Source organism: Mirounga leonina, unplaced genomic scaffold, assembly GCF_011800145.1.
Source record: "Mirounga leonina isolate KUSES-001 unplaced genomic scaffold, KU_Mleo_1.0 Mir_173, whole genome shotgun sequence".
Lineage (NCBI taxonomy): Eukaryota > Metazoa > Chordata > Mammalia > Carnivora > Phocidae > Mirounga > Mirounga leonina.
The window spans coordinates 60,484,239-60,497,469 of record NW_023270447.1 but is presented as its reverse complement, the minus strand read 5'-3'; the positions used below and the strand labels follow the sequence as shown (position 1 = coordinate 60,497,469).

Below are 13,231 nucleotides of genomic sequence, written 5' to 3'. Positions count from 1 at the left end.
AGATGGGCATTTTTACTGAATGGGGAATGTCCTGCATGAATGGTTTCGAAACCTACTTTTTTTTTTTGTCATAAACAGCAGGTTTTGAATGTCTTTCTGCGTCAATATCTACTCTGCTGTGATGAAATTCTTGGTGTTTTCTCATGCTTTACTCTCTCTCCAGGAAGGAGCGGAGACCCCGATGCCCTGCCCTCAGTGCTGGTTGTCCAAGAGTGACTGACGTGAGCAAGCAGAGACCTGGTGAGTATGCCCCAAGAGGTGGCAGGGGCTGGGGGCATAGAGGGGTCCTGTGGGCCAGGCTGAGCAGCTGGGATTGTGATGCAGACTGGTGGGGAGCCGTGGAAGGGTTGCCACGAGGCGCGTGACCCGGTCCAGTGTGCACATGGCTGAGCGATGGTGAAGGACCAGGGAGGTGGTGATGGAGGCAAAGAGAAGGGATGTGAGTGCCTTTTAGGGACGTGGAGGAGACAGGACATGGTGAAGGGCTGAATGTGGGACACGAGGGAGGAGGGGAGGTGTCAAGGATGGTGGCTGGGTTTCTGGCCAGAATGCTTGATGGAGGTGGGTGGGGAGTGATACACAGCTCGTTAGCTGCTGTAGGTGCGAAATAGGCTTCTGGGTGACGTTCTGGGACTTACACTGGGATCCGTCTGCTTCTCCATTCACTGTGTTTCTGGAGAAAAGTCTGTTCCCATCAGCTGTAAGTTGTGGTAGAAAGAGCAAGGCACTCCCAAGATCCGGGCACCTCCTTCCTTGTCTCTTTCACTTCCGTCTTTCTGCCAGAAGCACAGAGCAGGTGGGTTGGGGTTGGAGATGGATCATGGTGAGCCTTGGATATCCAGCTAAAGACTCTAGACTTTTTCCTGAGGGTGATCTGGAGACAATGATGGCTCTTAAGCAGAAAAGCACCATCCATGCATCCATCTCTCCACTTGCCCATCCATCGAGTCCCGAAACATTATCTGTGTGTCTGCTGTGGAGTCAAGCAGCAGAATGCACCCGAGGGCCATGATCACCTTGGCGTTCCTGTAAGCCAGCGGGGGCACTGGTTTGTGTGCAGGGCAGACAGGGAGCAACCTGAGGCAGGAAGCCCCCTGAAGAGGTCCGTGCTCCTGAGGTCTCACTAGCATGCTGTGGCTGGAGTGGAGGCAGTGTAGGCCCAAACTTCCTGACCAGTTGGGGTGTGTGGGGTGAAGAAAGAGGAGAATTTGAGGAGGATTGGCTGGCTTGGGAGACCAGGTCAGTGGTAGTGCTTGTCACTAAGATGGGGACCAGGAGGAGGGGCGGTACTGGGGAGGATGAGCTCTGGTTCGGCCATCATTCAGTAAGCTCCTGGAAGGCCCAGCCCATGGCTTTCTCATTCATCTCCCTGCCCCTTGGCTCAGGGCCCAGCAGGGCCCCCTGAATAGATCTGCATGGTCAGCTGATGAGGAGGGTCGTGAGAGATGGGTCTGGCCTAGACAGGAAAAGGGAGTGAGCATGTATTGGGGATCTGCCAGGGGCCCGGTCCTATGCGTGGCAAGATGGGCATTGGGATCATGTAGATTGTGCAGCAGGAAGGCTGTGTCGTAGGTGGGAAGGGTCAGATGGGGAGGCATGTGTCCCTTCACTTTTCCGTCCTCAGGTGTTGGGTCTGACCTACCTGGGAGCCCATTCTCAGCAAGAAAGGTGCCTGAGAGCAGAGTTCTCTGTCTCGTAGAGAGGCCGCTTGCTGATGGCCTGTGTGAAAGGGTGTGGGAGATGTGCTGTAAGGCCTGGCTTCTGGAGGTGAGGCTGACTTCGAGGGGGAGGCGAGGATGCTCTAGGATCCTGAGGCCCAAGTACAGCTGATACAAGGGTTAAGCCAGGCTGGGATGCCCAAGGTGCTCATAGGGGACTGGGTTCTGGGGTAGGCCCTGGCCTACATCAGCAAAGGATCTTGCTGTCTATACCAGGTTTTCTCAGCCTTAATACTATTGACATTTTGGACCAGTTAATGCTTTGTTGCGGGAGGCTGGCCTATTACTGTAAGACATCTAGCAGCATCCCTTGTTTCTCCCTACGAGATGTCAGTAGCACTTGCCCCCGACCTCCAGCTTCGACTATAAAAAATGTCCCCAGATGTAGCCTGATGTCCCATGGGGGTTGGGGGGCGGCTACAGAATCACTCTAGATTGAGAACCCCTGGTCAACACCACCTCTTGCTGCCTTCACTAAACCAGGGAGGGTCGCTTGAGCTGAGTTCTGAGGGGTGAGTCGGTGGCTGGGGGCAGGAGAAGGGCGTTCCTCCCGGTAGAGAGATCAGCAGGTGCCGAGGTCTGGAGGTGCTGGTGAGCATTCACCCCAGGGAGGCTCCGCTGCCTGAGGAAGGAAGCTGGAGGGCTGGTGGCTTGGTAGGGCTATAGGTGTAGGCAGGTGCCTCTGCTGGTCCCCTTGGTCTGCTGCCCCCAGCTGAGCCTCTGCTGGACCTCGTGCCCCCTGGAGAAACTCTGGGATGCACTTCCTAAGTTTCCCCTCCATTCCCCGGGGAGCCCAAGAAGCCGAGGGCTGTGAGAGGGTAGGGGGCCCGGCTGTAGGAGGGCGGGCGGGCTGTTGCAGGCTGTGCTAACGGACTCTGGCCACCTGGCTGGCAGAGGGAAGCTGCCTGCTGCTGGCTGCCTCCTTCCCCGGGGCCGGGGTCGAGGCTGAGGCTGATTTATTCCCGTCATAATCCCGCGGTCGGTTTGGTGAGAGTTGGAAACATGTTGGTTTTCCTTCCCAAGTGTAACAAGGCCTGTTTCCGCCTCCGCGGCTGCTGATGCAGTGCCACGCGGTGAACTGTCCAGGACATGACAAAAGGGCTCGGTTAGCTGCCCGCGGCTTTGACCGTGAGTGGCTCCCGGCTCTCCCTGCTCTCAGGCTCCTCCTGCCCAAGTGTTGGTCTCTCCTCTTGGCCAGCCCCTCTGGGGGGCGGGCCCTGGGTGCCCCTCCTCCAGTTGATGTCCATTTTGGGGCCCCAGCCTCGGGGGAGCCACGGTCCTGGTCTGGGGGTGGGGGAGCTGTAGGAACAGGTGGTATTTGGAGACTAATTAATATTTGTGAATAATAACACGTGCCCAAGGGAAACAAATCAATCTGTGTTTGCATATTCATGAAGAGGACTCAGAATGATCCCAGCTGTTCTCCAGCCAGGGATCCCCCCCACTGTCTCTGGCATAACATGGTCTCTCAGGGGTGGGGGAACCCATTGAGGCTGACAGGGGTGCTTAGGTTGGGCTGCATGGAGGTGACATGGCCTCTGTGTTCCATACATTTCCAGGGCATTCTTATTTGAATCTTGTGGTTTGGTGTGGTGCCTGGCCCTTCCTTTTTCCTCAGAGCAGTGACTCGCAGGCTCTTGGATTTCACAAACCAGTACACTTTCCAAGAGTACTTGGGGTTCAGATATCGGAATGGCAATTTATTATTTGGCCAAGTAAGGACATTATAGAAAATACTGCTATCTGCTATCACCCTTATTGCATACAAGAAAGGACATTTTAACACTAAAACACAATTCGAGAATAAAGGACAGTTCTTCCCAAGAAAGGGCATTTGGCAGCTTTACACTGACATAGCAAAGGAAAAGGATATATCAAAACCGTTCTGAATGTGGAAAAATCCCATCCAATTATATTCCTATAATGTCGTACGGTATGGAATTGTTTTCCTGCCCCAGTATGTCAGCGTGGTGGAGCCAGTGGCCCACAGTGCATTTCAGAGACAAGCCTTCGTTAATGTCAAGAGTGCAGGCCTTGTTCTCATCTCAGTTGTTAGAAACGCAGACTCACCCAGCCATGCTGGGGGAAGTGGACGCTCAGCTCTTAACACTGTTGCACTGGATTCAGAAGGTTCTCGGCGACCCCAGCAAGGTTAGCATTAGTCCTACCTCCCTGCTCCTCTCCCACCTTCTCCCCACAGGTGACCCTGAGCACTCCGGGGTGGGGACAGGGCCGAGGTCTAGACCAAGGCGAGGCCCAGGGATCCAAGACTCGGAGGAAGGGGGCCCAGGGCTGGAGGCAGACTGTGTTTCCAGAGTCTGGGGTAGACAGCAGCTCGCTCTCGCTAGGAGCTGGTGACCCAAGAAGCCCCGGCTTGGACAGCAGTGTGCCTGCCGGAGTACTTCCTGAAGAATGTGTCCGTGTCCATGTGTTCCCTGTGTCTCCGGTCTCTGGGTAGCCATGTCCCTGTGTCCATGCACGTCTGGGAGAAGCTCTTCGGAGAGGGGATGTCTTTGCTTTCAACTTCTCTACCTTTGTCCTGCTTTCTGTGTCTGAATAGTGTGCTAGTCTCCCAGACTCAGAGACATAGGGAGCCCTTGGAGTCCCCAGGTTAGTGTCACTTGTCTTTCCCACACTGGGGCTGGGGTTACCAGAGGCCCCAGTTCTCCTGACACCCATGGCCGGAATCTCATTCTAGACTGTACCACAGGACCTCTGTTCTGGAGTTAGGCCCCCTCGATGGCTGTACTGGGGACTTACACCCCATGATGTCTGTGTCGGGGGGGTTACACCCCCACAATAATGGACTGGCAGGTTATGGCCCGGTAACGTCTGTCAGGCAGCTCTACTTCCGGTGGGGTCTGGCCCCGACAGCCACACCTCCCGGATGTGCCCCCCTGGGAGTTACGGTGCTCTGATTACTGTAGGCGGGCCGCTACAGGGATATGCCGCCCGCCGTGAGAATCGTCCTGGGGGGTTCCAACCCATGCTCACAGTTCCAAGCACGTGTGCCTCCGTGACCTCTCCTTTGTAGCCTTATCGCCTTTAGTTCGTACCAGGGAGATCTGCCCCCCATGCTGTGTGTTCCTGTGGCTTACGTGGCCGTGGTGTCTACCCAGGGAGGGGGTGCATACCCAGAATGCTTGCACCCGGGAACGAAACCTCTGTGCATATGCTGTTGTTGTACAATAGCTTGACTAGGCCCCTCTTCCCCTGTCTTTTGGTGCAACAACACACCACTGAGCCGTAAACCCACGGTGTCTGTACCAGGACGACAGGATGATTGTGTCGGGGCGTGCCCCCGTGGCAGCCTGGCCAGGCAGTTCGCCGCTGCATGTCTGCTGAGAACTTTAATTCCATGGTTGGTGCTGTGGCTTCACCTCAGTGCAGTGGCGACCAAGCTCAGACAGGGCTTTGGTGCTAGGGGACCTCCTTCCCAGACCGGCTGTACCGGGCATCGTGGTGGGGACCCCCTCTCTCCGGGTCTCAGCCACTGGAACCTTGTGATCACTGAGTGGAACCCCAGGCACGGTGTCAGTGGGGCCGGATGCCCATCGTGCCCCTTCAGCTTTCTTGCTTTTGCTTCTCGGCTGCTGTCTAAGACTCGTAGCCAGCTCTTGGGACGAAGGACATCTCCTGCACTTTGCCCTTTGTGCTCAGCCCCTGCCCCACTTCACAGTCCTGCCTGTTTTGTCTTAGCACCTCTGCTTACCTACCGCCCTCCGGTCTTAGGACCTCTGGCTGTCCCGGTTGAGACCCGAGATCGAGTTCCAGGCAGGAGCAGAGCCATCTTTGAGCCCTGCCCCTTCACATTCCCCGGCCCTGGCACTTCCTTGCAAATTCTCCTACCACTGTGGGCCAGCTGGGACCTGGCTCTAACCTAGACTCTCCCACCGGAGTCCATGGGACCCCTGCAGGGCCCCAGGGTATGTTCATCATCACCCCCTGCCCCCTCTATGTCCGGCTGTGCTTTCAGAGCATTATTGAGGGACTTCTCATGTGCCAGCCACCTGCTCAGAGTGAAGTGTGAGCAGAGCTGGTGGGCACTGTTGTGGGTCCCCTAAAGCCCCCCGGGTGGGGGGTCCAGCATTGGGGCTGTGGCGCGAGAGCAGTGTATCCGTAGTGAAAGCTTCATACAGGTGCGTGGCAGACTGCGGAGGGCACACCTGGTGGAGGAGCCCGAGGAGCAAAGGCCTGGGAGGCATTCAGCCAATCCCAGACACAGTCTTCCCTGTGCACAGGTGGCGGTCTCAGTCTGGAAGGCAGTTCTGAGCAACCAGCTCCCGAAGCTACTAGGCCACTAGGGCAAGGGCAGAGAAGGTGTGGGTGGAATCTGAGGGTCCAGCACCCCCATTCCTGGCCACACCAGGCCCTCCCTGCAGTTTCCTTTTGGAGTGGGAAGGTGCCATGGGAATTGGGTAGGTTGAGGGTGGCCAGGCGGGGCAGCTCTGACTTGTCAAGAGCACGTCCTGGCGAGCCTGGACGGGTTGTGGCTTTGGCTTCGAGCCTCTGATACCTGGATTCTGTCTGCTGCGAACAAGTCTGTGCTCTGGGGCCTGTACTCAGCATGCGGGGTCTGGCCCACTGCCTCCTCCCTCCCTGCTGGGGAGAGAAGAGACAATGGGATGCCCCAGGGACTCCAGAGTCCCTGGCCTGCATGGGTCTGCTACCTTCTCACTGCTCCCTGTCTCTGTCTTGTTTTGTTTTGTCTGTGTGTCTCTGTGTCTTCTGACCCTGTTTCCCCATTCCTGTCCCCTTCCGGAGGCAAGTTGGAAACTCACAAACTGGGACAGAACAGCCCTGTACATCCTCTGGGCTCAGTGGCCCCCTGCCCTGCTACTCAGGTTTAGAGAATGACCTGAAGGCCTCTTGTGCTGTCTCCCTACAGTGTGACCATTGGGTTATCCTCGGGGTCACTGAGAAGAGGGGATCGGTGAGGAGCCTGGGTCGCCACAGGGCTCTGCGGGTCCAGTTGGTCATTGCACAGTCCAAAGGTGGGCAGTGTGTCTGTGGAACCAGGCTCTGGATGGTCAGTGAGGATGAGCGGGGTCTGGGTGGTGAGTGGGGGCCAGGAGGTGGCACAGGTGGGCGATAGGGTCATCGCTGAATACCAGCTAACTGGCTGTGCCCTTCTCTCCATCACAGGTGGATTGTCCTGGGCTGTGGCTGGCCGTGGTGCTAGAGCCCTGGATGGCCCCTGAGCCAGCCCCAGGGAAGACGATGGTGCCCCTTGTGCCCGCGCTCATGATGCTTGGTTTGGTGGCAGGTGCCCATGGTGACAGTAAGTCTGACCCCTCAAGCTGCACGTTCCTCCTAGCAGGATCCTAGGGTGGGGGACATGGGCAGCTACTATGAGAGGCAGGATTGTTAGACACCTTCCCAGACCTCCTACTATTAGAGAACCGCCCCCCCCAAGAAGTACTCCAGCCCCATGCTTCCTAGGAGCATCCTGTGGAATCCCTTAAGGCACTGCAAGGTGGAGCATGGCTAAGTGTGACCCCGTTTTATGGAACGGGGGTGAGACATGTCCAGGATTCATGTGGTCATCGGGTGGCGTGCTTAGGCGTGTACTGTGTCTGCCACTGCAGATCTGTGCAGAAGACCCAGTGTGAGCCATGTCAGAATTGAGTGGGAATAGGGGGGTGGCACATGAGGAATGTATATAGGTGTGTGAATGGGGTGCCGGCTGAGTCCACAGGTCCAAGGAATGGTCGGAAGCCAGAGCCACCGTAGCCCTTTCCCTGGGCCGGACTCTTGGGGTTCACATGTGGGAACACTGAGCCCTTCCTTCCCCTTCCCCACCATCCACCATCCCCACCCCTTCCCTACCATCCTCCTTCCCCCAGCCCCTCAGCCTGGGGAATGGGGGGAAGATTGCACCTGGCCGGCAGGAAGCTGGGCTGTGTGTGTGTGTGTGTGCGCGTGTGTGTGTGTGTGTGTGGAGGGAAGTGGGATTGTCCCCTGCCCAAATCTAACTCCGAACTTTCATCCCTTTCCTGCCGCCCTTCCCCCTGCCTGGCACTACAAGACTGGCCGCAGCCCTCCCCGTCACCATGGTTACCACTGCTTGGTTACTGGAGGGAGGCGGAGCACAGGTCCGATTTAGCCAATCTGCACACTGACTGGGAGGGGTGAGGTCGGAGCCAAGGTCCCTGGGGGAAGGGGCTGTTCCCAGCCTGTCGGGAGCCCAGAGGTGGCCAAGGGCCAATGTGGGGGTCAGCCTGGGGGTTAGCGGGCCACAGGGCTTCCATCACCCCCCACTCCAAGTATCTGGGCATAGATCTCTCTCCTTGCCCCACCCAGGCCCTTTCTCCTAATGGCTCATTAATTATTCAGGACCAGATCCCGGAGAGGGGTGGGACCAGGGCACCCCGCCCTTTGTCCTCTGAGGAGGGGCCCTGGTGGGGCTAGTAGGGCCAGGGGAAGGGGAGGGCCTTCCTCCTGGGGGCGGAGGGAGGGGGGTAGTGGAAGCTTTGAGGTGCAGGCCCTGGTGGGGGTGATCTCCAGGCCTGGCTGGGGCTGTTGGGGAGAGCTTGAGCCTGCAGAGGCAGGTTGGGGTCGAAGTCACTGGGTGTGACTCTGACGTTGGCAGGGAGGCAAAAGCTTGTCAACAGTCAGGTGTGGTCAGTAGCCCTTGGACACTGAAGTCCTGTCCTTGCTCCCCGACCTCACCCTGGACACTCTCATGGCCTTTGGACAAGAGCTTGAGGGCTGAGGGAGGAGCTCCCAGCTGGGCTTTCAGACAACACATCCTGGGAGACTAGCTGCCTTCCCCTCCTGCTGTAGACCGAACATGCCATAACGCGTCCCCTCATACCCCCAAACCTGTTCCTCTTTCTGTGTTCTCTCTCCTGGCCAATGGCATCACCACCCGCCCCAGCACCCAAGTCAGAACCCGGGGCCTCCTCCCTGTCTCATACCCCACATCTAATCCATCGCCAACTTCTGTTGTTTCTCCCTTCTAAACATCTTTGGAATGCATCCACCTTCCCTTCCGCTGCCTTCACCCAAGCCACCCTCGCTCTTGTTTGGGCTTTCACACGCAACTGCCTCCCTATGGCTTCCCTGCCTCCGTTCCCTCACAAGCCTTTCTTCCAAAGTAAAAGTCTGGTTGAAAACGAAAGCCTGACTGTGTCACCCCTCAGTTTAAAATCCCTCATGGGTCGTCTGGGTGGCTCAGACGGTTGAGCGTCTGCCTTTGGCTCAGGTCATGAGCCCAGGGTCCTGGGATCGAGCCCTACATAGGGGGGTCCCTGCTCAGCGGGGAGCCTGCTTCTCCCTCTCCCTGCCGCTCCCCCTGCTTATGCTCTCTCTTTCTCTGTCAAATAAATAAAATCTTTAAAATAAAATAAAATCTCTCACTCTCCTCCCCTGTTGCCTTCAGAATCAAGCCTAGGGGTCTCAGTGCTTCTCAAGGCCCTGCATTTTCCAGCCTCTACCAACCTCATCCTTCACTCTGCCCCCCTGCCGTGTAATCCCGCCATGCTGACTTCTCTGTCGCCCATGCGCTTCCCAGGCCTCTGTTCCTTCTGATCCCTCTGCTTGGAACACTCTTCCTCATCCTCTTCCCTGACCAGTTCCTATACACTTCCTCCAGGAGTCTGGGTCATGTGCCACTTGGGGGGCAGAGTGGAAGAATACTTGGAGCAGAGTCCCAGAACCTCCATGCTGGTCCCTTGAGACCCAGAACCCAAAGACCAGGGTCTGGAAGGTAGGAATCAGCTAGAGATGCTGAAATAGGGTGAGTGGGGCTCTGCTCCCAGGCAGACAGCCATGGGAGAGGGGACTGGGCTGGGAGCTATGGGGACCTTGGCCTGGGTCTTAAGGACCTGCTAAATACACTTTTGGATCTGTACCCTTTCCACTGTGGCCAGGCTTAGGCTGGGCTTGGGAGACTTCTAGCCAGGGATGAGTGGGCAAACGTGGACAGAGCTGCTGCAAAAGGTAGGGCAGGCGCCCCAGAGAATTGACGACCGGAGCAGTGAAGTGCGGAGCGGACAAATGTGTTTCTATAGGCCTCTTAACGAGACAAATGAATGGGAGCGCTGGCCTCTGAGGGGAGCGGAGGGAAGGAGGGTGGAGAAGCAGCTGCCGAGAGTTAGCCCAGAGGCCCCAGCGTTAATGCCGAGTCAGCTCCAGTGGAGACCCAGGCACACGGGGTTGGGCAGTTCCTGAGCCCAGGGCTTCGTGGTTTCTCAAGGGGAGCGGCTTGTGGCGCTGGAGGTGGTCCCAAGCAGGAAGAGGTTTCTGCTGCTCTAACGGGCGAGTCAGGTGCCAGGTGTCCACACAGGCCTGCCCTCGGACCCTGCCGTTCGAGTTACTCCAGCGTGTGCTCTGTCGGGGGGCGGCACCAGCTCAGAGGTAGCGACCTAAGCACCTGGCTCGGGCGCCGGGAGGCTTCCTGGAAGAAGGGAACCCTGAAGAGTGACTGGATATTTGCTAATGGGGGGTGGTGCATAATGGTTTGAGATTGGGTCGGGGGGACATTAATGGCCCTGGGCTTCTCCATGGAGCTCATGAGAGAGCTACAGTGAAAACCTTTTGTCCCCAGGCAGCATGGGACAGAGGCAGGGATGCAACACAGGTGATCAGGTTCGAGCGGGGGCCCTGGTTACGGCCCAGTGACTTGGAATCATAAGAGCCCAGAGCAGGATGCCCCACAGCTGGAGGGGTAGGGGTGAGGGTGGGGTGGGGGGCGGGGGCCTGCGTAGCTGAGGGTGTGTGTGTGTCATGTCATACCCCCGCCCTGCCAGCCTTATGGGTAGGCAGGGCCACCGGGTGGGTAGGACCTGGTGGCCTGCCTAGACTCTGCCCTCTGTGGCGCTTCCAGCAGATTGCTTTCTCTCTCTGGGCCTGTTTTCCTATTGCACAACGAGGGTAATCATTCCTACCTGGAAAGGTTAACTGAGGTCCCATGTTCAAAGCACCTGGCACTTAGTATGTGGTCCCTCCGATCGAGGCCATGACCTGGGGCTCCCTGCGTGTCCCCTGGGAACCCCGGGGTGTCTCTGAGCGGACTCCCCTCTGGAGGGCACCAAGAGTGGTCGTAGGAGCTAGGGTTAATGAGTCCCCAGCTCATGAGGCGGTTCAGGGCCTGGGAATCCACCTCTCCAGGAGCTCCCTCCCCTGCCTCGCTGTCCCTCACCGCCTCGGGGCTGTGTGTCTGCTCTCTGCTTCTGTATACGCATGTGTGTACGTGTGTGTATGTACCCCACAGGGAAGGCACAAAATAGCAGTCCGTCTCCCTGTGGAGGAGCCTCCAAAGTGGCCCAGTTTGGCTGTGGACAGCCCCCCCACCAGAGGTGTGCCCACCCTCTCCCCAAGCCAGCCCACTGGTTTCCTTTATGAGGCCACTCATTCCCACTGTGCATGGGCTCCGTGGCCGCTTGCATGGAGAGTGTCCCAGGGCATACCTCTGGGGGCCGCTGCCTGAAGAGCTGTGTGGCCCCCGACCTCCATGCAGCAAGGAAGGGGAGCCAGGGGGTTGCAGAAAGCCCCTCCTGGCACGTGGTCTCTGAAGTTCTTCAGACCCTCCCTGAACACCAGCTCGGGGTCAGCACCAGGCCGAGTGGTCAGGGTGCCTGGTGTTGACAGCAGTCAGTGTAGCTGTGATCAGTGCTGGAATGGGAACCCCAAGGGCAGCCGGACGCAGGGCAGGCTCCCACGGGGGGTGGGGTGCAGGAGAGGGGCAGGGCGCACACGAAGGCAAAGAGGCGCCCATCGGCCTGGCCTGTCAGGGCAAGTCCACCAGGGCCGAGCCGTGTGCCAAGTACAGTGCTTGGCCCATGGAAGGTGCTCCGTTTGGAAAGAGTCGAGAAGGGTGAGCCTAGAGAGGTTAGCAGGAGCATGTGTGGGGAGGGTAGCAGGGAGAGAGGAGTCAGCACCGAGTTTGTAGCTGGGGAGAGCCCTGGTCAGATTTGTGCTCCCCAAAAGTTGGCCTGGTGAACAAAAGGGGCAAGGGCTCAGTAGGGCTTTGGGACGAGGACGAGCTGGGCTTTGGGACGAGGACGAGCTGGGCTTTGGCTGCAGTGCTGGGTGAGGGGACCCTGGGTGGGAGTCGGGGTGGGTTTGGGAAGCTGAGGCTGAGGCTGGAGGCGGGGGAAGGGCCTGTCCCCTGGCGCAGGGGGCTGGGGAGGCTCTGCCAGTTTGGCGGGTGGGTGGGCTGGGCGGCACACTGGCTCCTCTCCAGGCTCCAAGGGGGCTCTGCCTCCTCGGTGGCCCCAGGCCTTGGGCCCCCATCCAGCCTCCACACAGTACTCAGGCTTTTTCCCTTCTTGCTGCTTTCTCGTGACCTAGACCTGGCTCTCCTCCCCAGCTTCTGGTTCTTTGTTTGGCGGGGAGGCCCCGCCCCCCGGCGTGCTCTCCCGGCCATTCCGGTTCAGCAGGTTCCAGCCTCTGGTTTCTGCGGCTGACATGTTGAGGCAGGAGCCAAAGGAGCGCAGCACCCTGGGCTGCTTTCCCTGGTGGAACGGGCTTCCCCCTGGTGTGGAAGGGGCTGCAGTCTCCATCCTCCTTGGGCATCCCCTTGTCAGGTCCCTCCTTTATTTGTTCCACACCCCTGTGTGCCAGGAACTGGTCGGGCAACTGGGACAGGGCAGGAAGCAAAGCAGGCATGGTGTCCGTTCTGCCCTGGGGTATTGTTCTAGGTGGGGAAGCAGCTGTGAGCCAAATACTCGCCCCAAACGTAGAAAAAGTAAAAACGTCACGCACGTACTATGTAACAAACTGTGAGCAGTGCTATGAGAGAGGCAGAGGGAGTTACCAGAGAGCTTAAAACCAGGAACTGAGCTAATGGAGTAGGGGACAATGACAGAGAGACCAAGGGAGGTTTTCTGAGGAAATGATGTTTAAGTTGGGATCAGGAAGGTAAAGAGGATGTCTCAGAGGTTTGTGGTGGCAGAAACAGCTTATGCAAAGGCCCTGAGGCCACAGGGAACATTGCTTATCCAGGGGATGGAAAGCCAGGGCTGGTGGGGGTATGGGGGGCGCATGGTGGAGAGTGGCTGGGGTTAGACCTGGCAGGGCTCTGTCCACCATGAAATGAGTTGAAATTTTGTTTTGATAGCAGTGGGAGGCCGCCTCTGGGTTTTAATCAGAGGAGAGAGGCAGTTCACTCTGGCTGCTGAATAGACCAGAGTGGAGGGGGCAAGACTGGAGGCAGGGACACAGCTTGTTGGGCTGGTGGAGTGTCCAGTCAAGGGAAGGTCGTATCTGGACTAAGGTGGTGGCATTGCAGAAGGAGATCACAGGAGATCACAGAGCTGCTGGTGTGCAGATCCTCGGGTGTGGGGGAGGGGTGCACACCCAGTGGAGCGTGAGTGGGCAGAATCCTATCCGAGAGGACCCATCTGAAAGGACTAGCAAACAGGGACAGGCTCTGCAGACCAACACAGACTGGGAGAGTCTGGAGCCTCCTTCAGAGTGTAGTCAGAGGAAATGTGAAGCAAACTGAAGCTTCTAGAACCTCTGTTATCCCCAGGCCACTCTGTCTCCCACCAAGGCTGCCCTGGCTC

At 57.9% G+C, this 13,231-nt stretch overlaps 1 protein-coding gene across 7 annotated transcripts in view; it reads left to right on the top strand.

Moving 5' to 3' along the window:
- Positions 1–13,231, top strand: part of PTPRF (protein tyrosine phosphatase receptor type F) — an 85,492-nt gene that overhangs the window by 6,615 nt on the left and 65,646 nt on the right. For all 7 annotated transcript variants that reach the window (XM_035018798.1, XM_035018795.1, XM_035018792.1 and 4 more), the window contains exons 2-3: positions 164–240; positions 6,864–6,999. In XM_035018798.1, the coding sequence (XP_034874689.1) occupies positions 6,909–6,999 (91 nt within the window). In that variant the 5' untranslated portion in view covers positions 164–240; positions 6,864–6,908. The remainder of the gene's footprint in view (positions 1–163; positions 241–6,863; positions 7,000–13,231) is intronic.